Source organism: Bos javanicus, chromosome 26 (assembly GCF_032452875.1).
Source record: "Bos javanicus breed banteng chromosome 26, ARS-OSU_banteng_1.0, whole genome shotgun sequence".
Taxonomy (NCBI): domain Eukaryota; kingdom Metazoa; phylum Chordata; class Mammalia; order Artiodactyla; family Bovidae; genus Bos; species Bos javanicus.
In genome coordinates, this window is record NC_083893.1 from 24,406,984 (window position 1) to 24,423,658 (window position 16,675).

General features: G+C 34.8%; 1 protein-coding gene across 2 annotated transcripts in view; it reads left to right on the plus strand.

The window, feature by feature from the left end:
* The window catches only part of SLK (STE20 like kinase), a 62,251-nt gene that overhangs the window by 35,020 nt on the left and 10,556 nt on the right, over window positions 1-16,675 (plus strand). Inside the window, exons 8-13 of one of the 2 annotated variants that reach the window (XM_061403361.1) lie at window positions 850-978; window positions 1,586-2,956; window positions 4,976-5,106; window positions 5,331-5,454; window positions 6,881-7,060; window positions 9,468-9,560. In XM_061403361.1, coding sequence (XP_061259345.1) covers window positions 850-978; window positions 1,586-2,956; window positions 4,976-5,106; window positions 5,331-5,454; window positions 6,881-7,060; window positions 9,468-9,560 — 2,028 coding nt within the window. The remainder of the gene's footprint in view (window positions 1-849; window positions 979-1,585; window positions 2,957-4,975; window positions 5,107-5,330; window positions 5,455-6,880; window positions 7,061-9,467; window positions 9,561-16,675) is intronic. The other variant, XM_061403362.1, reaches the window with a different exon arrangement.

A 16,675-nucleotide genomic window follows, 5' to 3' on the forward strand; every position in this document is an offset into this window, starting at 1 on the left:
GTGATGCCATCCAGCCATCTCATCCTCTGTCATCCTCTTTTCCTCCTGCCCCTAATCCCTCCCAGCATCAGAGTCTTTTTCAGTGAGTCAACTCTTCGCATGAGGTGGCCAAAGTACTGGAGTTTCAGCTTTAGCATCATTCTTCCAAAGAACACCCAGGGCTGAGTTATTGTACAACTCCTCCATTATAGTTTTTTAGGTTGCTATTTATCTGGAGGAAGAAGCAAGAAAAATTGCCTTTCTGTCTGTACAACAAGTATAACCTTGAAATGCATCTTCTCTTGTTTCACTTCCTCCACACTGGAAGACCTTAGTCTGTGCCAAACACTAAGTGCAGAGTACAGAGATGAATAAAATATCTTCTTACTCTTAAAAACATTAGAACTATGTAAAAAAAAACAGGTGTTTATATTCACTTTTAACAGAACTTTAAAGCTTTTTATAATTATTGAGGTTTTATATGAGATGTAAGCATACTATTACTTTTTAAGAACTAGTAATTTATTTGAAACTTGGTTTAGTTTTAATTTAGGTTTTAGATTATGAAATTTTCAGACATACAGCAGAGTACATGAAGCTATTACCCAGAAGTAATGTGTTGTCGTTTTTGACATATTTCTTTCAGATTCTTAAAAAACATGTGCAGATAGAGTTGCAGGCAGCTCCTATTCCTGTTCAGTTCACTTCCCCACCGTCTTATCCCAGATGTACTATCATCTGAAATTGTTTATATTTTTCCTACTTACATGTCAGTGTTTTTACCACATAAGAATGTGTTTTATATATATGAAACTCACTCCACAAGCATTTCAGTTGTTACTGAGTAAGCTCTTTTTAACAATCAAACAGCATCCTTTTGTGACCGTTGATTCCAACAAACCAATTCGGGAGTTGATCGCAGAGGCAAAGGCTGAAGTTACAGAAGAAGTTGAAGATGGCAAAGAGGAGGATGATGACGAAGAAACAGAAAATTCTCTGGTCAGTATTTAAAAACAAAATTGTGTTTTGGTAATTTTTAGAGTTGAATTTTGAGTTACGATTGCATGTATGTCTAAGAATTAATTGATTGCGTTGTTGTTGTTTAGTTGTTAAGTCGTGTCCAGCTCTTTGGCAACCCCATGGACTGTAACCCATGAGGCTTCTCTGTCTGGGATTTCCCAGGCAAGAATACTGGAGTGGGTTGCCATCTCCTTCTCCAAGGGTCTTCCCAACCCAGAGATCAAACCTGTGTCTCCTGCATTGGCAGGTGGATTCTTTACTGCGGAACTACCAAGGAAGCCTGATTTATTGGGTAGCAATACAAAAACCTTTAATTTAGAGGTGAAGATTTATTGAGTTTTTCTCCTTGCTTTCAAGTTTGCTCCTTGCTATCCATTTTTGTCATATTTATTATGTGAAGATTTGTCAGTTCTTTAAGTTATTTTTATAATTTTATCAGATTTTACTGAATAAAAATATTAAATCACTATATATATGAATTCATCATTTATATATATATATATACACACATATATATGAAATATTGTTTTGGTCACCATCTTAAAATTACATTTTTAACACTAAAACTGTATAAAATCTTTTTTAGCCAATACCTGCCAGTAAGCGTGCCTCCTCTGACCTGAGTATTGCCAGCTCTGAAGAAGATAAGCTTTCACAAAATGCTTGTATTTTGGAATCTGTCTCAGAAAAAACAGAACGTAATACTTCTGAAGATAAATTTAACAGTAAAATTCTTACTGAAAAACCCACCAGTGATGAACCTGAAAAGGTTGTGGTGGGTACTGATGAACATGTTAATGATACTCATTTAGAAGCTGTGGCTGAACTTCATAATAAAGCAGCAGTAATTGAGGAAAATGGAAGAGAAGAGAAGAGACCCAAGCTTGAAAATCTTCCTGACACAGAAGACCATGAGGCAGTGGACATTAATTCAGTCAGTGAAGGAAAAGAAAATAACATAATGATAACTTCAGAAACAAATACTGAACAGAATCTGAAACCTGAAGAAGAAACAGATCAGGAAAAGCAGCAGATATTTGAAAATAAGATTATAAATTCTGAAGAAATTGAAGATACTACTGTCCAAGGAATGGATTTAGTTTCTGAAGAGACTGGAGAAAAAGAGGCAGATATTCAGGCAATTGAAAATGAAGTTGAGTTTACAAAGGAAGACACCCAAGAGAAACTGGGAAAAGATGACAAAACTGAAAAAGATAGGATCAGTGATACAAGCAAAGTGATAGGAACAAATGAGGCAGAAGATGTTGCTCAGAGGGCAGCTGAGAGCAGTGCTGAGGATGCTCAACGTAGTGATGGGAAAGAAGTGGGTGACGTAGGCCAGACATTAGTGATCAAGGCCACGGAGGGTCCCGAGGCTGGTGGTACTGAGAAAGCTTCTGTTGAAGAGAGAGTTGAAACTAATGAGACAGACAAAAAATCTGTAGACGGTGAAGGTGAGGAACAACTAATCAGCAGTTCAGAGAACCGATTGGAGACCCGTGAGGAAGTTGGGACAAATGATGTTGAGATTACTGAATCAAGTGGCACTGAAGGAACAGAGGTCAGAAGTGTAGTGACTGATACTGACCAGAAAGCTTTAGAAAATGAAACTCCTGATGTTCATAAAGCCACTACTGAGATGGACACAGAGCAAAAAGAAATTCCATGTGAAGTGCCAGTTAAAGCAGAACCTCAGGTCACTGCCGCTCCACAGCCCAGTGAACCTCAGCTTGTTCCAATACCCAGTATTAATATCAATCCTGAAGATGCAGAAAATAAAGGAGAAATAGGTGCTTTGTCAAAAACTGAAACCATGTTACCAGAATCTGAAAATCAAAAGGAAAATGATACTGATTCAGGCACTGGTTCCACTGCTGATAATAGCAGCATTGACTTGAATCTATCCATTTCTAGCTTCCTAAGCAAAACTAAAGACAGTGGATCAATATCTTTACAAGTAAGTGTATATGGGTCCTTGTTTGGATTTGTCTTTGTCGTTTTGGCAGTTGAGAGTTTATGTAAAACTGATGACTTTCAAACAGACCAACACTAAATCAGTGTAGTATTAACCCTATAAAATTCTTCAGGGCTATGAGAGCAATCAATTAAAAAAAAAAAACTAGAGAGATTCTGGATGTAATCGTTAAATTTTTTGGTAGTACCTACCTATTTTTGCCAACTCAATATAAATAGTATAATAAATTGCTTACTGGTATTTGGGTTTTCCTACTGCACATCTCTTTGTAGAATTTTAGCAAGAATCAGTAATATTTGACAGAATAGAGGGCTTATAAGAATGATCTCTTTTAAAGAATGTTGAGGATTTAAACATTTCTTGATTTACTACTGGCCATGCAGATGACCACTCTTAACTCCTCAGTCATAGCCATTTCTGTTGCTGTGTAAATGATTGTGGGAAAACCAAACCAAACACTAAAACCCAGAATGCTTGGAGCTGTTAGAGCATAATTCTCCAATCTGAGCGTGCTTAAAAAGGTAATCATTAGGGAGAGCTATGTAGAAGTATGGAGTGAGGCCGGAGAATCAGTGTTTGTAACAGAAGATCCCATGGAATTCTGACACAAGTGAGCCACAGACTGCTTAGAGACTCTGGATTGACAGGTGGCAGAAAAGCAGGAACTTAGAACTGACCTTAGGGATAGGACTCCAGGGCATGGCTGATCCGCCTGCCTATAATGCCCCAGATTATCACTACATGTATTGCTTAGATGGTCTTCAGTTTTCAGTTTATTTTGTTTCAGTGCCTGAAATTCCATTTTTCTGAAGTTCATTTACAAACTTAATAGTTATAGTTAGCCTATCCAAAAAAAAAAAAAAGGCAAATATTTCTGTGAGAATTAAGGCAACATTAATTGTGGATGCTTTAGTAGGAACTGAAGAAATGGAGAATTTGGAGGTTACAGGGAGGTAGGTTGATTTTGGAGCATGCCCACTTTAGGTTTTAGAAGATGTCTGGATAGGGTGGCCATAGTCCAGAGCTTAGGGGAGAGCAGTGTGAGGATACTGGAAACCTCGAGAGTGGAACAGTAAGAGGGTGAAGACTGCAAAGTGCCAAAGACCAACTTAAAAATTCTAATGCCTTTTAAATGTAGTATTTTCACATTCTCCTTTTGATCCCTCTGCTTTCTAACCATTTCCACCTATCACAACTAAGTAATTATCTGTTCTCAGTGTTTATATGTTTATCAGTGTTACATACTTCTGTTATTTCTCTTTGCCTTTAAAAAACATTTGGATACCAGTTGAGGAATGAAGAGTTTGGTCTTGATAAAGGATTTCAGGCAGAAGCTAGCTGGCAGATCTGGTGCTTTGGGTGGTGTGGTGGAGGTGCTGTCTTTCTAGTAACTCTAAAATCACTCCATCTCTGACCCTGAAATGAAGGAGGGCTGGTGATATTATTGTTGTTGATTAAATGAATTTTGAATCTCAGTTGTGGCAGTATTTTAAAGTTATCTGAGAGCCTTTTCAAAATAAAAGCCTCAGCCTTTTCAGACTTGCTGATTTAGATTCTTTTGAGGGATGTGCCTCAGGAATTCATTTTTAATGGTGTTGTGTTTCTGAAACAGAAAAACAGAGGTGTCTGAGAACCTACAAGGTAAAAAGAGGAAGAAAAGATGGTTAACATATAAAGATTGTACTAATTACTCATTTTGTGAATTGGTCATTACCACTTGTGGCTAATTGTGATGTGGTATCATAAGAATTATACATGCATATCATCAAAATGCATAATTTCACTTGAAAAAGATTGATTTCATCTGTAAAGTCATGTGAAAATCAGATGAGGTGTATTTGGTATAACTGGTTTCAGAGATGTCTTACTGCTTTCTGTTCAGCTTTGTATGTGTAGTCTTCATAGCAGTTAGTTCCGTTTCTTGTTTTTGTTTTTTTAAGAATATGTTTTCCTTCTCTAGTATTCGCCATATAACGCCTAACTAAAATAAATCTTCCTCAGGAAACAAGAAGACAAAAGAAAACATTGAAGAAAACACGCAAATTTGTTGTTGATGGTGTAGAAGTAAGTGTAACAACGTCAAAGATAGTTACTGATAGTGACTCCAAAACTGAAGAGTTGCGGTTTCTTAGGTGAGTAGAGGAACAACGTGACTTCAGCTGGTTTTGTGACTTCTCAGGTCTCTGCAGAGTCTGAAGAATAGAGAAACGAGTAGTCTTGGCTAGTTTTGAGTTATTGTTTTACTACTTTCCCATTGGAAGAAAATGTTAGTTTTCAAGTTTTTTCTTGTAAAGCATTACTTCAATGGTGTAATTTTTGCTCCTCTTTTTCTGTTGTCACTGTTAAATTTTATCAGACGTCAGGAACTTCGGGAATTAAGATTTCTTCAAAAAGAAGAACAAAGAGCCCAACAGCAGCTCAATGGCAAACTGCAGCAACAGCGAGAGCAAATTTTCCGACGTTTTGAGCAGGAGATGATGGTAAAGTCTTGGAATTTTGTACCATCTTGTTCATAAAGAAATTTACTGCTTAAAAAAATCACCTCTGGGAGGTTTTAGAACTTCTTCTCTGGTTACTAGATTTCTCTGGCTTTGTGATATGTTTTTGGCCTTTGTCTCTTTGGTGTTCTGGGTGTTTTCTTTTTCTTTTCTTCCTGTTTTTGGCCATTTGCCTGACTTACAGTGTGTTGGGTGTCTTTGTTTTTCTTTGATTAAAATCTGTCGTGGAAACCTGGAATCAAGAAGCTAATAGATGGTTTGCAAATGTCAATTGCTGGACAACTTTTTATTGCTAAAATTTTACCTCTCAGAATCCAAGATTTTAAGCTGCTCTAGAATAGTTGTCTTCAAAATCGGTTGAGTATTAGAACTTCTTGGGGGATTTTTCAGAATATGCTTACTTCTCTGGCTACTACGTTAAGCTTCCACATCCCTTTTCACAGCTGCTAGAGAAGTTAGTGCTGACTTATCAAGGGTAATTGTCACTGAGTCTTTAAATTTTTACTTTGTGTCCAAAGTTGGAAAAGAAATTGTTAACATGATATAAAATTTCAATAACTTACATTGAACATCTAGCTTAATGTAGGTTAGAAAAAAGGATCATTTGAAATGTTATAGGATTCATGGTTGATTATAGTTCTTATGTTTTTTAAGTGGTAAGGATTGTTTTGTGTGAAGTTTGGCACTGCTGATTTCATTTTTTGGGTCCTAACTGAGAATTCCTAAGGAAATAATGAGCTTTTGTTTTCACTGAGTATTTTTGCAGTATATTCTGTTTTTTCAGAACCTTACAAAAACTCTGTTTCTCCTCTCCCCATATTTTCCAAAATATTTTACTTTTTAATTTTTTAAAAGAAAACACTCTTTACAAATAAGTACCTATGTCTAACATTGCAGTGTTATTCAAGTATTATATAAACAGGAATCTTTTGTTGAGAGAATAGCTTTATAATTCTAAAAGGTTTGTTTCAATGAAATAGGATGTTTATTTTAAGAATTTTGATGAGGAAGAGTAAGTCTGAAAATGACAAGTAATGGTATGTTCTTAAAATAGACTTCAAATATGACCTTTGATTTATCAAAAATCATATAGGAAAAATACTGAAATTTTTCTTTAGTATTTCATAGCAATTGGATATTCTTCTGGATTGTCTATAATTTTTGAATATTCTATACTTATATAATAGAAGAAAGTATTTTCCTTATTAGAAAAAAATGAAAATGCTCATCTTTTTGAAAAATTTTAAAACATATTTTAGTGAATTTGACTTGTTCAGTATTGCAGAGGGTACGTATTTAATCACTAAGTTTAAATGCCAGTTATCAATATGTGCTCTTAGTAAACATTTTCAGTATAAGTTGATATGAGCATTAATGTTAAATGATCTTGAGCTACATCATTTTACAGAGCAAGAAACGACAATATGATCAGGAGATTGAAAATCTAGAAAAACAGCAGAAACAGACTATTGAACGTCTAGAACAGGAACACACAAATCGCTTACGAGATGAAGCCAAACGCATTAAAGGCGAACAAGAAAAAGAGTTGTCCAAATTTCAGAATATGTTAAAGAACCGAAAGAAGGAGGTAAGTGTAACTACCCTTTTCAATGTACATGTGTTTAAGGAATAAAAAATAATACTTGTTAGTTAAGTGGCACTCATTAATTTTTTTTTTTTTCAGTCTTCCCAGCAGTCATGTAGGGTAGCAGTAAGGCTAGAAGTTACCTAATTTTACTGCCAAGAAAACTGGAGTAGAAAAGGTTTTAATGACCTTTTCAAGTTCATAAACACACATTAAATATCCAGCTAACCCTTGAATCAAGACTTCAAATGGAGTCTAATCCATTTTCCTTTTAACCTATCATTCCTCCTTTATTAATGCAACATTCAAGTCCTGACATAGTGATTTTTTTTCAAGAAAACATGCTATGATCTATTTGCAGGTGGCAACAATATTTCAATTTAGTATTTATTTGCAATATTTAATTCATGCTTAAAAATTATTTTTTCTTGATTATCTTGAGTACCTTTCTCAGATACTGTGTCCAAACAAAAGCTGAATAACTTGAAATTTGAAATAATATCTCCAAGTTTATCAAAGTGTGAGATACTTTGAAGAATCACAGGTGGAAAATATCTGTAAAGTCATTTGACAAGAATGAATTTTTTCATTTTTCCTGAAACTGTTCCATATTGTCATAGAATCTGTTTTTGTGGTATTATTTACTATTATTATTTTTATTATTGTATTAATGTGTCTTTTTCTTCCCCAATTAAAATAAAACTAAGAACTTTTACATACTAGCAGTTTTGAGAGATAATTTTATAATTTATTCTGTTCCTTTAGTGTAGGAGGAGAATTTATCTTTATCTTTATGGACAATATTATGATCAGATTTATTAGTTTTGGAGCAAACTAACATCAACCAAACTAGGGAATACATTTTCACTTTTGTTGCATGTCCCCAGTACTCAGATTCATTGATTTTAACAATGAAATGCAGAAAATGGAATATCATATTGCTGAACTTCAGGATCTGGTTTTAAAAGGATAGAATCAAATATTAATCGTACGTTCTTTGATTTCTCTAGGTAAAGATGAGTGAAATGGTATATAGCCATTTGATGTGGCTTCCATTTCTAAAAATTACTGTTTTGTTACTGTTTATTTTATTTCATATAGAATTGCTTTATATACCATGATGTATGACTTTACTGAGACCAAATGTTAATTTTTCTTAAAACCATGTATAGATGGATAGTTTTTATTAAAAGGTTGCTTTCTAATATCAGATTAAATTTTAAAAATTTTGTAGGTAAATATGTGATTTAATTTTAGAGATAAAAATGTTTCTAGTTATTGTTACTGTTTTAGAGTAGGAGAGGTTTAGCCATCAAACGTGTTTGAGATTGTGATATGCATATTTAAAATAATTATGTATTTTTTTCCTTATTGCTAAACTTCTTGCATTTGGGGAGTCTCTTCTTTTTAATGGTGATTTGGTTTCATGAGAGATTACTGATGGGAAGTTGTAAATACACTTGTTAAATCAAAATCAGTCTGTTTCACAGACCGTAAATGGCATGTGGTGATTTGGAATCTGGTTGCTTTTGGTGCTTCTACTTATACACACATGACCGTCTTTCATAGTTGGATTACAGATTTGTTCTTAGGTGGAATACATGTCTCGGATTTTGAAGTGATTAAAAGAAGGAGCTCTAAAATACACTTTATTTTATAATATATTTATCTGGTATAATAAATCATAGCATACTAAACTTATTTTTTGAGGGCTTTATATTATAGATTTTAAAGTTGACAATTGATTTTGGCTTAATTTATCAGCAAAGGAGAATGGTATTCTAATTTAACCCCAAAGTTTTCAAATATGTTCATTTTTATCACACCATGTATAAAATGGTGTTTTATAAAAAAAGAAAACTTGGTGTGCATTTATTTCTCCTTTGTGTTATTCTAAGGCTTACTATTGTTTTTCTTTTGATCTCATTAAGTGGATTTCATTTAGAATTATCTCAGTGGTTTTATCAAGCCAATCATGAAATGTTGCAGTTTTATAAATGAATGGTGTTAGTTTTCCTTATATCCAGTATATCAAACAGTGTCAATAGACAATGTCAATAGATACGTTTATAATTTTATGGTCTTTCAAGGTCAGTTGGGTTTATTGCCTTTAGTTCAGCATCAGTGCTGCAAGTAATTCTTTACTGATCACCTTCAAATTTAAGAGAGAATGATATGTAGGGATAATTAAGCAGCTAATTAACCTTTATATGGTGTAATGTCCCTTTCTGCACTATGATTAAGCATGTTCTATCCTTTCATTTCTTTTTCTTCAAACTAACACCTGTGCTAATGCATGTTGAAAGGAACTTTTTAACAGCTTTATCTGACTTGTAGCTTGTCTGCTCACATAAATGCTTGCTGTGGAGAAAGTATTTTTCCCCACCTCCTGCATGCTTATACACTGTAGGTTATAAATGAAGTGGAGAGAGCACCCAAAGAGCTGAGAAAAGAGCTCATGAAACGCAGGAAAGAGGAGCTTGCACAAAGCCAGCATGCTCAGGTAACAGCAGCAGCTTAATGCTACTAAAAACAGAAAGCGGCATTATTCTCACAGCTCAATAAACCATGGTTAAAAGGGTAAATTCTGTACTTATTATATGATGTTGACATCTCCTCAGACAAAGGGTCCCAGGGCATTCTTTATGTAGTGCTAAATTCACACTAATGGTGACATTTAAGTTGCTAATATGAAATTAAGTGAAATGTTTAGAAAGCTGACTGCAGATGAAATAAACATGTATGTTAATGTATAATCCACTGTATTCTTATTTTAATCGTGATGGAAGCTTACATTTTTAAGTGGTAATGTCAATGTTTGATAGAAGACTTTTAGGACAGAAAAATATAGAGGGTGAGTATATAAGCTTTGTGCGTACAAAAAGAATGCATATTAAAAGGCCATTAATTTGGGAGTCCTCTGTTGGCCTGGTGGTTAGGATTCTGGGCTTTCACTACTGTGGCCTGGGTTCAGTCCCTGGTTAGGGAAATAAGACTCCACAAGCTGGTAAATGATAATGTTAAATGGTAGATCAAACATTTATTACTGTTAAACTCAACAATATAAGCTACTTAAAACCATATTTTAAATATTAAGTATGTTCTTTTTGATTCAGAATCTAGCAGTTACAAAAATAGTTGTTACCTAAGTAAACTTGATTTTAGGTTATAATAAGGCTGAACCTGTTAATGGGTAAATTCTTTACAAAACTAGATAAATTGGTATTTTCAACAGAATTTTCTAGAATTACCTCACAGTACTCTACAAGGTCTTTTATACTTGGGATCATCTTTCTTTTAATTAAGTTTGTACTCAGCCTGGAGGCAAAGAGAGAAATGAGCTCAGTTTGTAGTTACAAATGTTAATGAAAGGGAGAAGAGACATGGATTATTTATTATTTGTTGCTTTAAATTTCCTTTTTAATGTGGGTTTTTATATAATTTAAAAAGTTGGTTCCCAGCCTTTGAATTTTATAGATTCATGGAAAGGAATATAGAAACCAACAGAAACCTTTGGGGACCATGACCAGTGCATTGTCATTAAAATTTTTTTTGTTGTTTTTTGTCAAGGCAGGATATTTGAAACTGTCATTTACTTGTCACTATCATTTCAAACTAGGAATTATTTTAACACCATGAAAAATAAGAAAAATATCTTGGAACTTTAAAATTTTAATAAAATTAGGCTATTTAAATAAATTTATTATTATTTTTTTTCCTGTGAGTCAAAATTTTGTCTTGGCCTAGTATGGGAATTGCTATAGGCACACCTCTTTTTATTGTTCTTTGCTTCTTTGTGGTTTTGCAGTACTGTGGTTTTTTTTTCCCCCCACAAATTGAAGGTTAATGCAACCCTGCATCAGGCAAGTCTGTCAGCACCATTTTTCCAACAGTATTTGCTCGCTTCATGTCTCTCTGTTACCTTTTGGTAATCTCACAGTATTTCAAACTTTTTTATTATTATTATATTTGTTATGGTGATCTCTGATCTAAAATCTTTGATGTTACTACTACAACTTACTGAAGGGTCAGGTAATGGTCAGCATTTTCAGCAATAAACTACTTTTTAATTAAGGTATGTATGTTGTTTTTTTCAGACAGTGCTATTGCATACTTTATTTAGTAGAATACAGTATAGCATAAACATGACTAATGTATTTGGGAAAATTCATGTGTTTTGCTTTATTGTGTGGGCTAGAGCTGAACCTGCAGTATCTCCAAGGTTATCTCTGTCATCAGGTGATAATGCAGGCGCAGTGTTCACTGTGGGTCGTACTGATTTCACCTGTATGAACTCGTGTAGCCTCACAACATAGGAGGTAGTTACTTGTACGACCCACATGCTACAGGTAAGGGGACGAAAGCACAGGAGGGTGAATGACTCTCCAAGTTCACACATTTGGTTAATGGTGGAGCTGGAATTCTCATCTCGGCACGTTTGCCTCCACGTTTCACACACTGAACCATGTCATCCTGCCTCGTATTTAAGCTACCTGTTCTGTGCCTGGTCTGAACTCTTACTGGCTTGGCCCAGTGGTCATTAGCCATGTCTTACTGATAGCTGAAGAGGAAGTCCTTCTTGGCCCCACATCTGTTTTTGGATAATTTCAGATTTCACGCCAGATAACAACAATTTGGTTTTGCCTTGTGAAGGGATATGGAGTTTAATTCCAAAAGGCAGTATGTCAGACTCTATTATAGAGTCAAAAGTAAGAATTTAGTGTTGACTGAATCAGGTGATCCAGTGCTTTAATAATGCTTTAATAAAACTTTGTAGGTGATTTTTCATATAGTTTGCGATGCTAGCCTGTATTTTCCGACTAAAGCTAAAATCAGTAGTAAATTTCTTTCTGTAAATTTAATGACAAATTTAGTAAATAACTGATTTCAAAAGTTTTTATATTTAGCTACTGCTTTTGATGAAAATGCTAGATAACTTTACAGAGTCTAATATTTTAAACTTTTTAAAGACTATGAATAATAACCATATAGCCATGAGACTAGAATTTATTTGATAATCTAGTCCAGTGGTCTTCAGACTGTACTCCTAGGAGCTGTTGAGTTTGGAAGAAGCACATTGAGAATTCTTCAGAAATGAGAACAGTAGAGCTCTGTACTCCTAATTCCAGAGCAGTACCACTTTTCATCTGTTTTATAAACTGAGATTTTTTAGATGAATTTTTTAAAAAGGGAGTTCAGCTGGTTTAAAAAACAACAGCAACAAACTATAGAGGTTGGAAACCACTGATCTAGTCCAGATCCTTCATTCTACAGGCCCTTTTGTTAGCTGACTTGTTCCAGGCCTCAGGAAGTTCAGCGTTTGTATAATTATTCTTGCTGTTTACAAAAAGTCATTCAGCTCTGTTCTCACCTGGGAGGCGCGTTGTATTCTGATCCACAGGGCGTTGCTCAGGTCATGATTCAGTCTTTTCAGTTGTCATCTTGTGCAGTCTTCAACGCCCCAATGCAGGACGTAAGTCCCCCGTGCCTTACAGGAGGATGCCTTCTGTTTTACCTGCTTTTCTTTGGCTCACATGTGCCTTTTCACTGTTAGTTTCATTTGTTATAAATCTAGAAGATTGATAAATGACAATGTCAATAGTAATAACCCGACATGAACTTTATAGTATAGTATTCTTTGAAGAATATTCACAATTCTCACTGCCAACCCCCTAATATGGAGGTGGCGTGTACCCATTTTACAGATGAAGACATCGAAGCACAGAAGACTAAGTGATTTGCCTAAAGTTGCAAAAGAGATTAGTGGTAGAGCTGGAACTAGAACACTTCTACTATAGTGTTCTTTTTTCTGTCTACTCCACCACAGATTTTAATCTGAGATTTTCCTCTTTTTTTAAGAAATGTCTTCCCAATAGTTTTTTCTGTGTTTTTGCACATGTGAGAAATTGAATGAATGCTGTGATTAGATTTTTATCTTCGTGTGAAGTGACGTTTTGATTGCATATATGTTTATGTAGATATTTTAATTATGGTTATGGTCAGAAAAGCCATGTTAAAAGTGGTGATTTCAGTTCCATTTAGTTTTCACTATTCAAATTGTCCCATTATGAATAGTGGGTCGCTATTCTCCATGTTGTAGTTTTAAATTAAGTGTGGAATTCCAGGCTGTATTCTTTCTCACAGTTTCTATAGGGAAATGAGTAGCTTATTTAACACTATAATTTTGTTTGTGATGTTTGATATACACAACTGGAATAGATAGAATACAGCTTGATTTCAACCCCTTCTTCCCCCTCTCTTAAAATTACTTATTTATCTTTATTATTGACAGCCATTGGATTCTATTGTTTTCTAAAAGAGTAAGCAAAATGTTATTTTATGATGAGAGGGAGGAATTAATGAATACAAACACTTTTCTGATCATTACCATTTTACACTTTTCTTTTAAGTTAAAATGATCAAATTGTGTATCCAAATAGCCCCACATATCATAATTCTTCCTTATAGTTTCCTAGAACCCAAAGCTGTATTTTTAACGTTTACAGTTATCGGACTAATAAAATTCCATATCAAAATTAAAACTTGTACATTTAAAGGGCACTCATTTTACAATTTGTATGTCCATTTTGAAATTGTTACTCCTAGTGATAGAATTGATCTGTTGTTATTTTATTAAAGTGAATGTAGTTTGTGCAGTCTTTTTGGAATGTAAGATCACTTTTCTTTTAGATCCTAAGTAATTTCTAATTACAGGTTCCCCTGTGAATGTATTATTCTCGGCTTTTGAAGTTAGGAACTTTAATGAAAGCTCAGTGATACTAAATCTTCATTTCTTTTATGATAATAAAATATATTCATTAGCATGTAAGGGACCCTTTGGACTTCGCTGGTGGCTGAGACGGTAAAGCGTCTGTCTACAATGTGAGAGACCTGGGTTTGATCCCTGGGTTGGGAAGATTCCCTGGAGAAGGAAATGGCAACCCACTCCAGTACTCTTGCCTTGAAAATCCCATGGACGGAAGAGCTTGGTGTAGGTTACTGTCCTTGGGGTCGCAAAGGGTTGGGCGCGACTGAGTGACTTTGATCTTCCCTGTAGCTCAGATGGCAAAGAATCTGCCTGTAATGCAGGAGACCTAGGTTTAATCCCTGGGTCAGGAAGATCTTCTGGAGAAGGGAATGGCAATCCACTCCAGTATTCTTGCCTGGAGAATCCCATGGACAGAGGAGCCAGGCGGGCTACAGTTTGTGGGGTCGCAAAGAGTCGGACACAACTGAGTGACTAACATTGCTGCTACTGCTAAGGGCTCAATAAATAGGAGTTAACTATATTGGTGTTGAAGAAAGGGGACAGATAACTGTGATGGAAGTCAAATCTTAACCATATTGAAAATCAGTATCAAGAATACCTAATGAATAAGGGACCCTTTTAGGTATTTTTAAGCTTTAATATAAACATCAGTTGCATATATTTTGGCTGTGTAATCATCCACACTCTGCTTAATTATTCAAGCCCATAGCTCAGTAAGACAGTTGATGTCTTTGCAGACTTGGAAGATGAGGAAACATTTCCATCGTTTATGTGCCTTGGTTCTTACCTGTTGATCTGTGTTTTATCTTCTGGAGAAGCATGGTGCTAGTTGTGCCAGCTTCTAGATAACAGTCTTCGCTCTTTTTTTTCCCTCTTATATACTGGCCACTTCAGGGCATGCTTCTGCAGTTCTTTGTCATTCACTTTGAATCTTCATTTCTGGATCCTTTTATTCCTTGCTTTGAGTTCTCTGTGGTTTACTTTGGAACTTCTGAACGTATGTTACTGAGGGAAGGGGCCCACTATGCTTTATAGGGACTGACAGATAAAACCAATTTGGGACCAATAGAGTGGAAGCTCCTTGAAGGGAATGCTGTCTTTTATTGATTTTAGTAACCATGGAAGTAGCACAGACCCCAGCATTTATTAAGTGCTTGAAAAAGGTTTTCTTTGAACTGAACTCTTACTTAATTTAGACAAATACAATAATATAACCAAAAATTGCATTGACAAGAAATCACATTCACTTTTTTAATGGCACTGGTTTATACAGGTGACCCTTCAACAATTTGGGTTTTGGGGTGCTGACCCTCCACGCAATCGCACATTCACGTACAACTTTACAGTTGGTCCTCCACATCACAGTTCCACATCTGCACAGTCAGCCAACCACATGATGTTTAGGACATATTTAGTGAAAAAATCCACCTTTATTTGGACCCATGCAACTCAAACCTGTGTTGTTGAAGGGTTCACTGTATTTACCTTTTTATTTTCACATAGGTACTTATTTGTCCAATCTTTTACAGTTGATTTCTTTGTCCAAATGTAATATTTATATTTATGATAATTTGGACCAATTATTTTTGTCCACACATATTTTTTTAAGTTATATATGCAAACTAATGATAAAAATACTGAACAAAATAAAATTTTTGATGTATCTGCAGGTTATATTGTTATTAAACAAGTTTACATATAGAAATTTTATAGTGAAATTAGAGAATCAGTTTATTTTTATTATAAATTATATTTACTGTAAGAAAAGAGAAGCTTGAACAACTTATTTTGTTATAACTGCTTATAAGATAGGATGGAGATTTTGCAGTCTTATTAAATAAATCTAATTAGCTTTGTAATAGTCATTGAGTTCTTTTCTTTTTTGCTATGATAAAGTTATGTGACTGTAGTCAAGTTGGCATTTGTAATTTTTTTTGTATAAATGCTCAGCATTAATTTTATCTATGAAACTGACAATGTACATTGTGTCTTTTTTTAATGACACATAAATACATTTCTTGTCCGCAGTACAAAAGATCATAATCGATACAAAACTCTACTGGCAGTTGTACTTCTTAGAAACAGTTCACTAGTCTTTCTGCTGTACATTTGTATTCATGCTAAAATACAAATCACAATGCAGATGATACAGCAGCATTTGTGACAGCAAATTAACAGGATGTCATGGATGGTGAGACCTGATTCTCATTTCCAGAGAATCAGTAGTAAGAGAAGCATCTTGAGGAACATTGCCAGGCTCACTCTGCATTGAAGACCAGGCTGGTGGTGATCCAGATGCTGCCAGACTCTGTCCAAGGGCTGAAAAATGGTTCCAAAACAAATCCTTAGGTTTTTATCATCTCTTAGATATACAAGAGAAGGGATTATAGGTGAAGTGCTGCTTCAACCCTAAGGCTCTAAACCCACACTCAAATTGATAAGAATATCCCTTGAATTAATCACAAGCTACCGTAACTGCCAAATGAGGGATAGAGATCCAATTGGTTACTTGAAAATTTTGCATTTCTTCAATATGGGTATTGTTCCTGTTCCATCCACAAATGTATAATCTAGCATAGCAACCATAAGTCCCTTTAACCTTTTCTTTCCTTATACAGTAATTGAGGGATTTTTAAAAAAGCATAAATTTGGCATTTGAACAAATAGTATGTATTCAGTAAATATTTGTTGAATGAGTGATTCCCAAACATGTTGGTGGAATTCTCTGATTATAAGGAATTTTGTTTGTAGAGTTATAAAGTGTAGCTGTCTTTCCTGTTTCTAGTTCCTGCTTCTCTAGCAAAGCATTATTTCTCACTAAGTCCTTAAAGTATGGCTCTTCTTACACA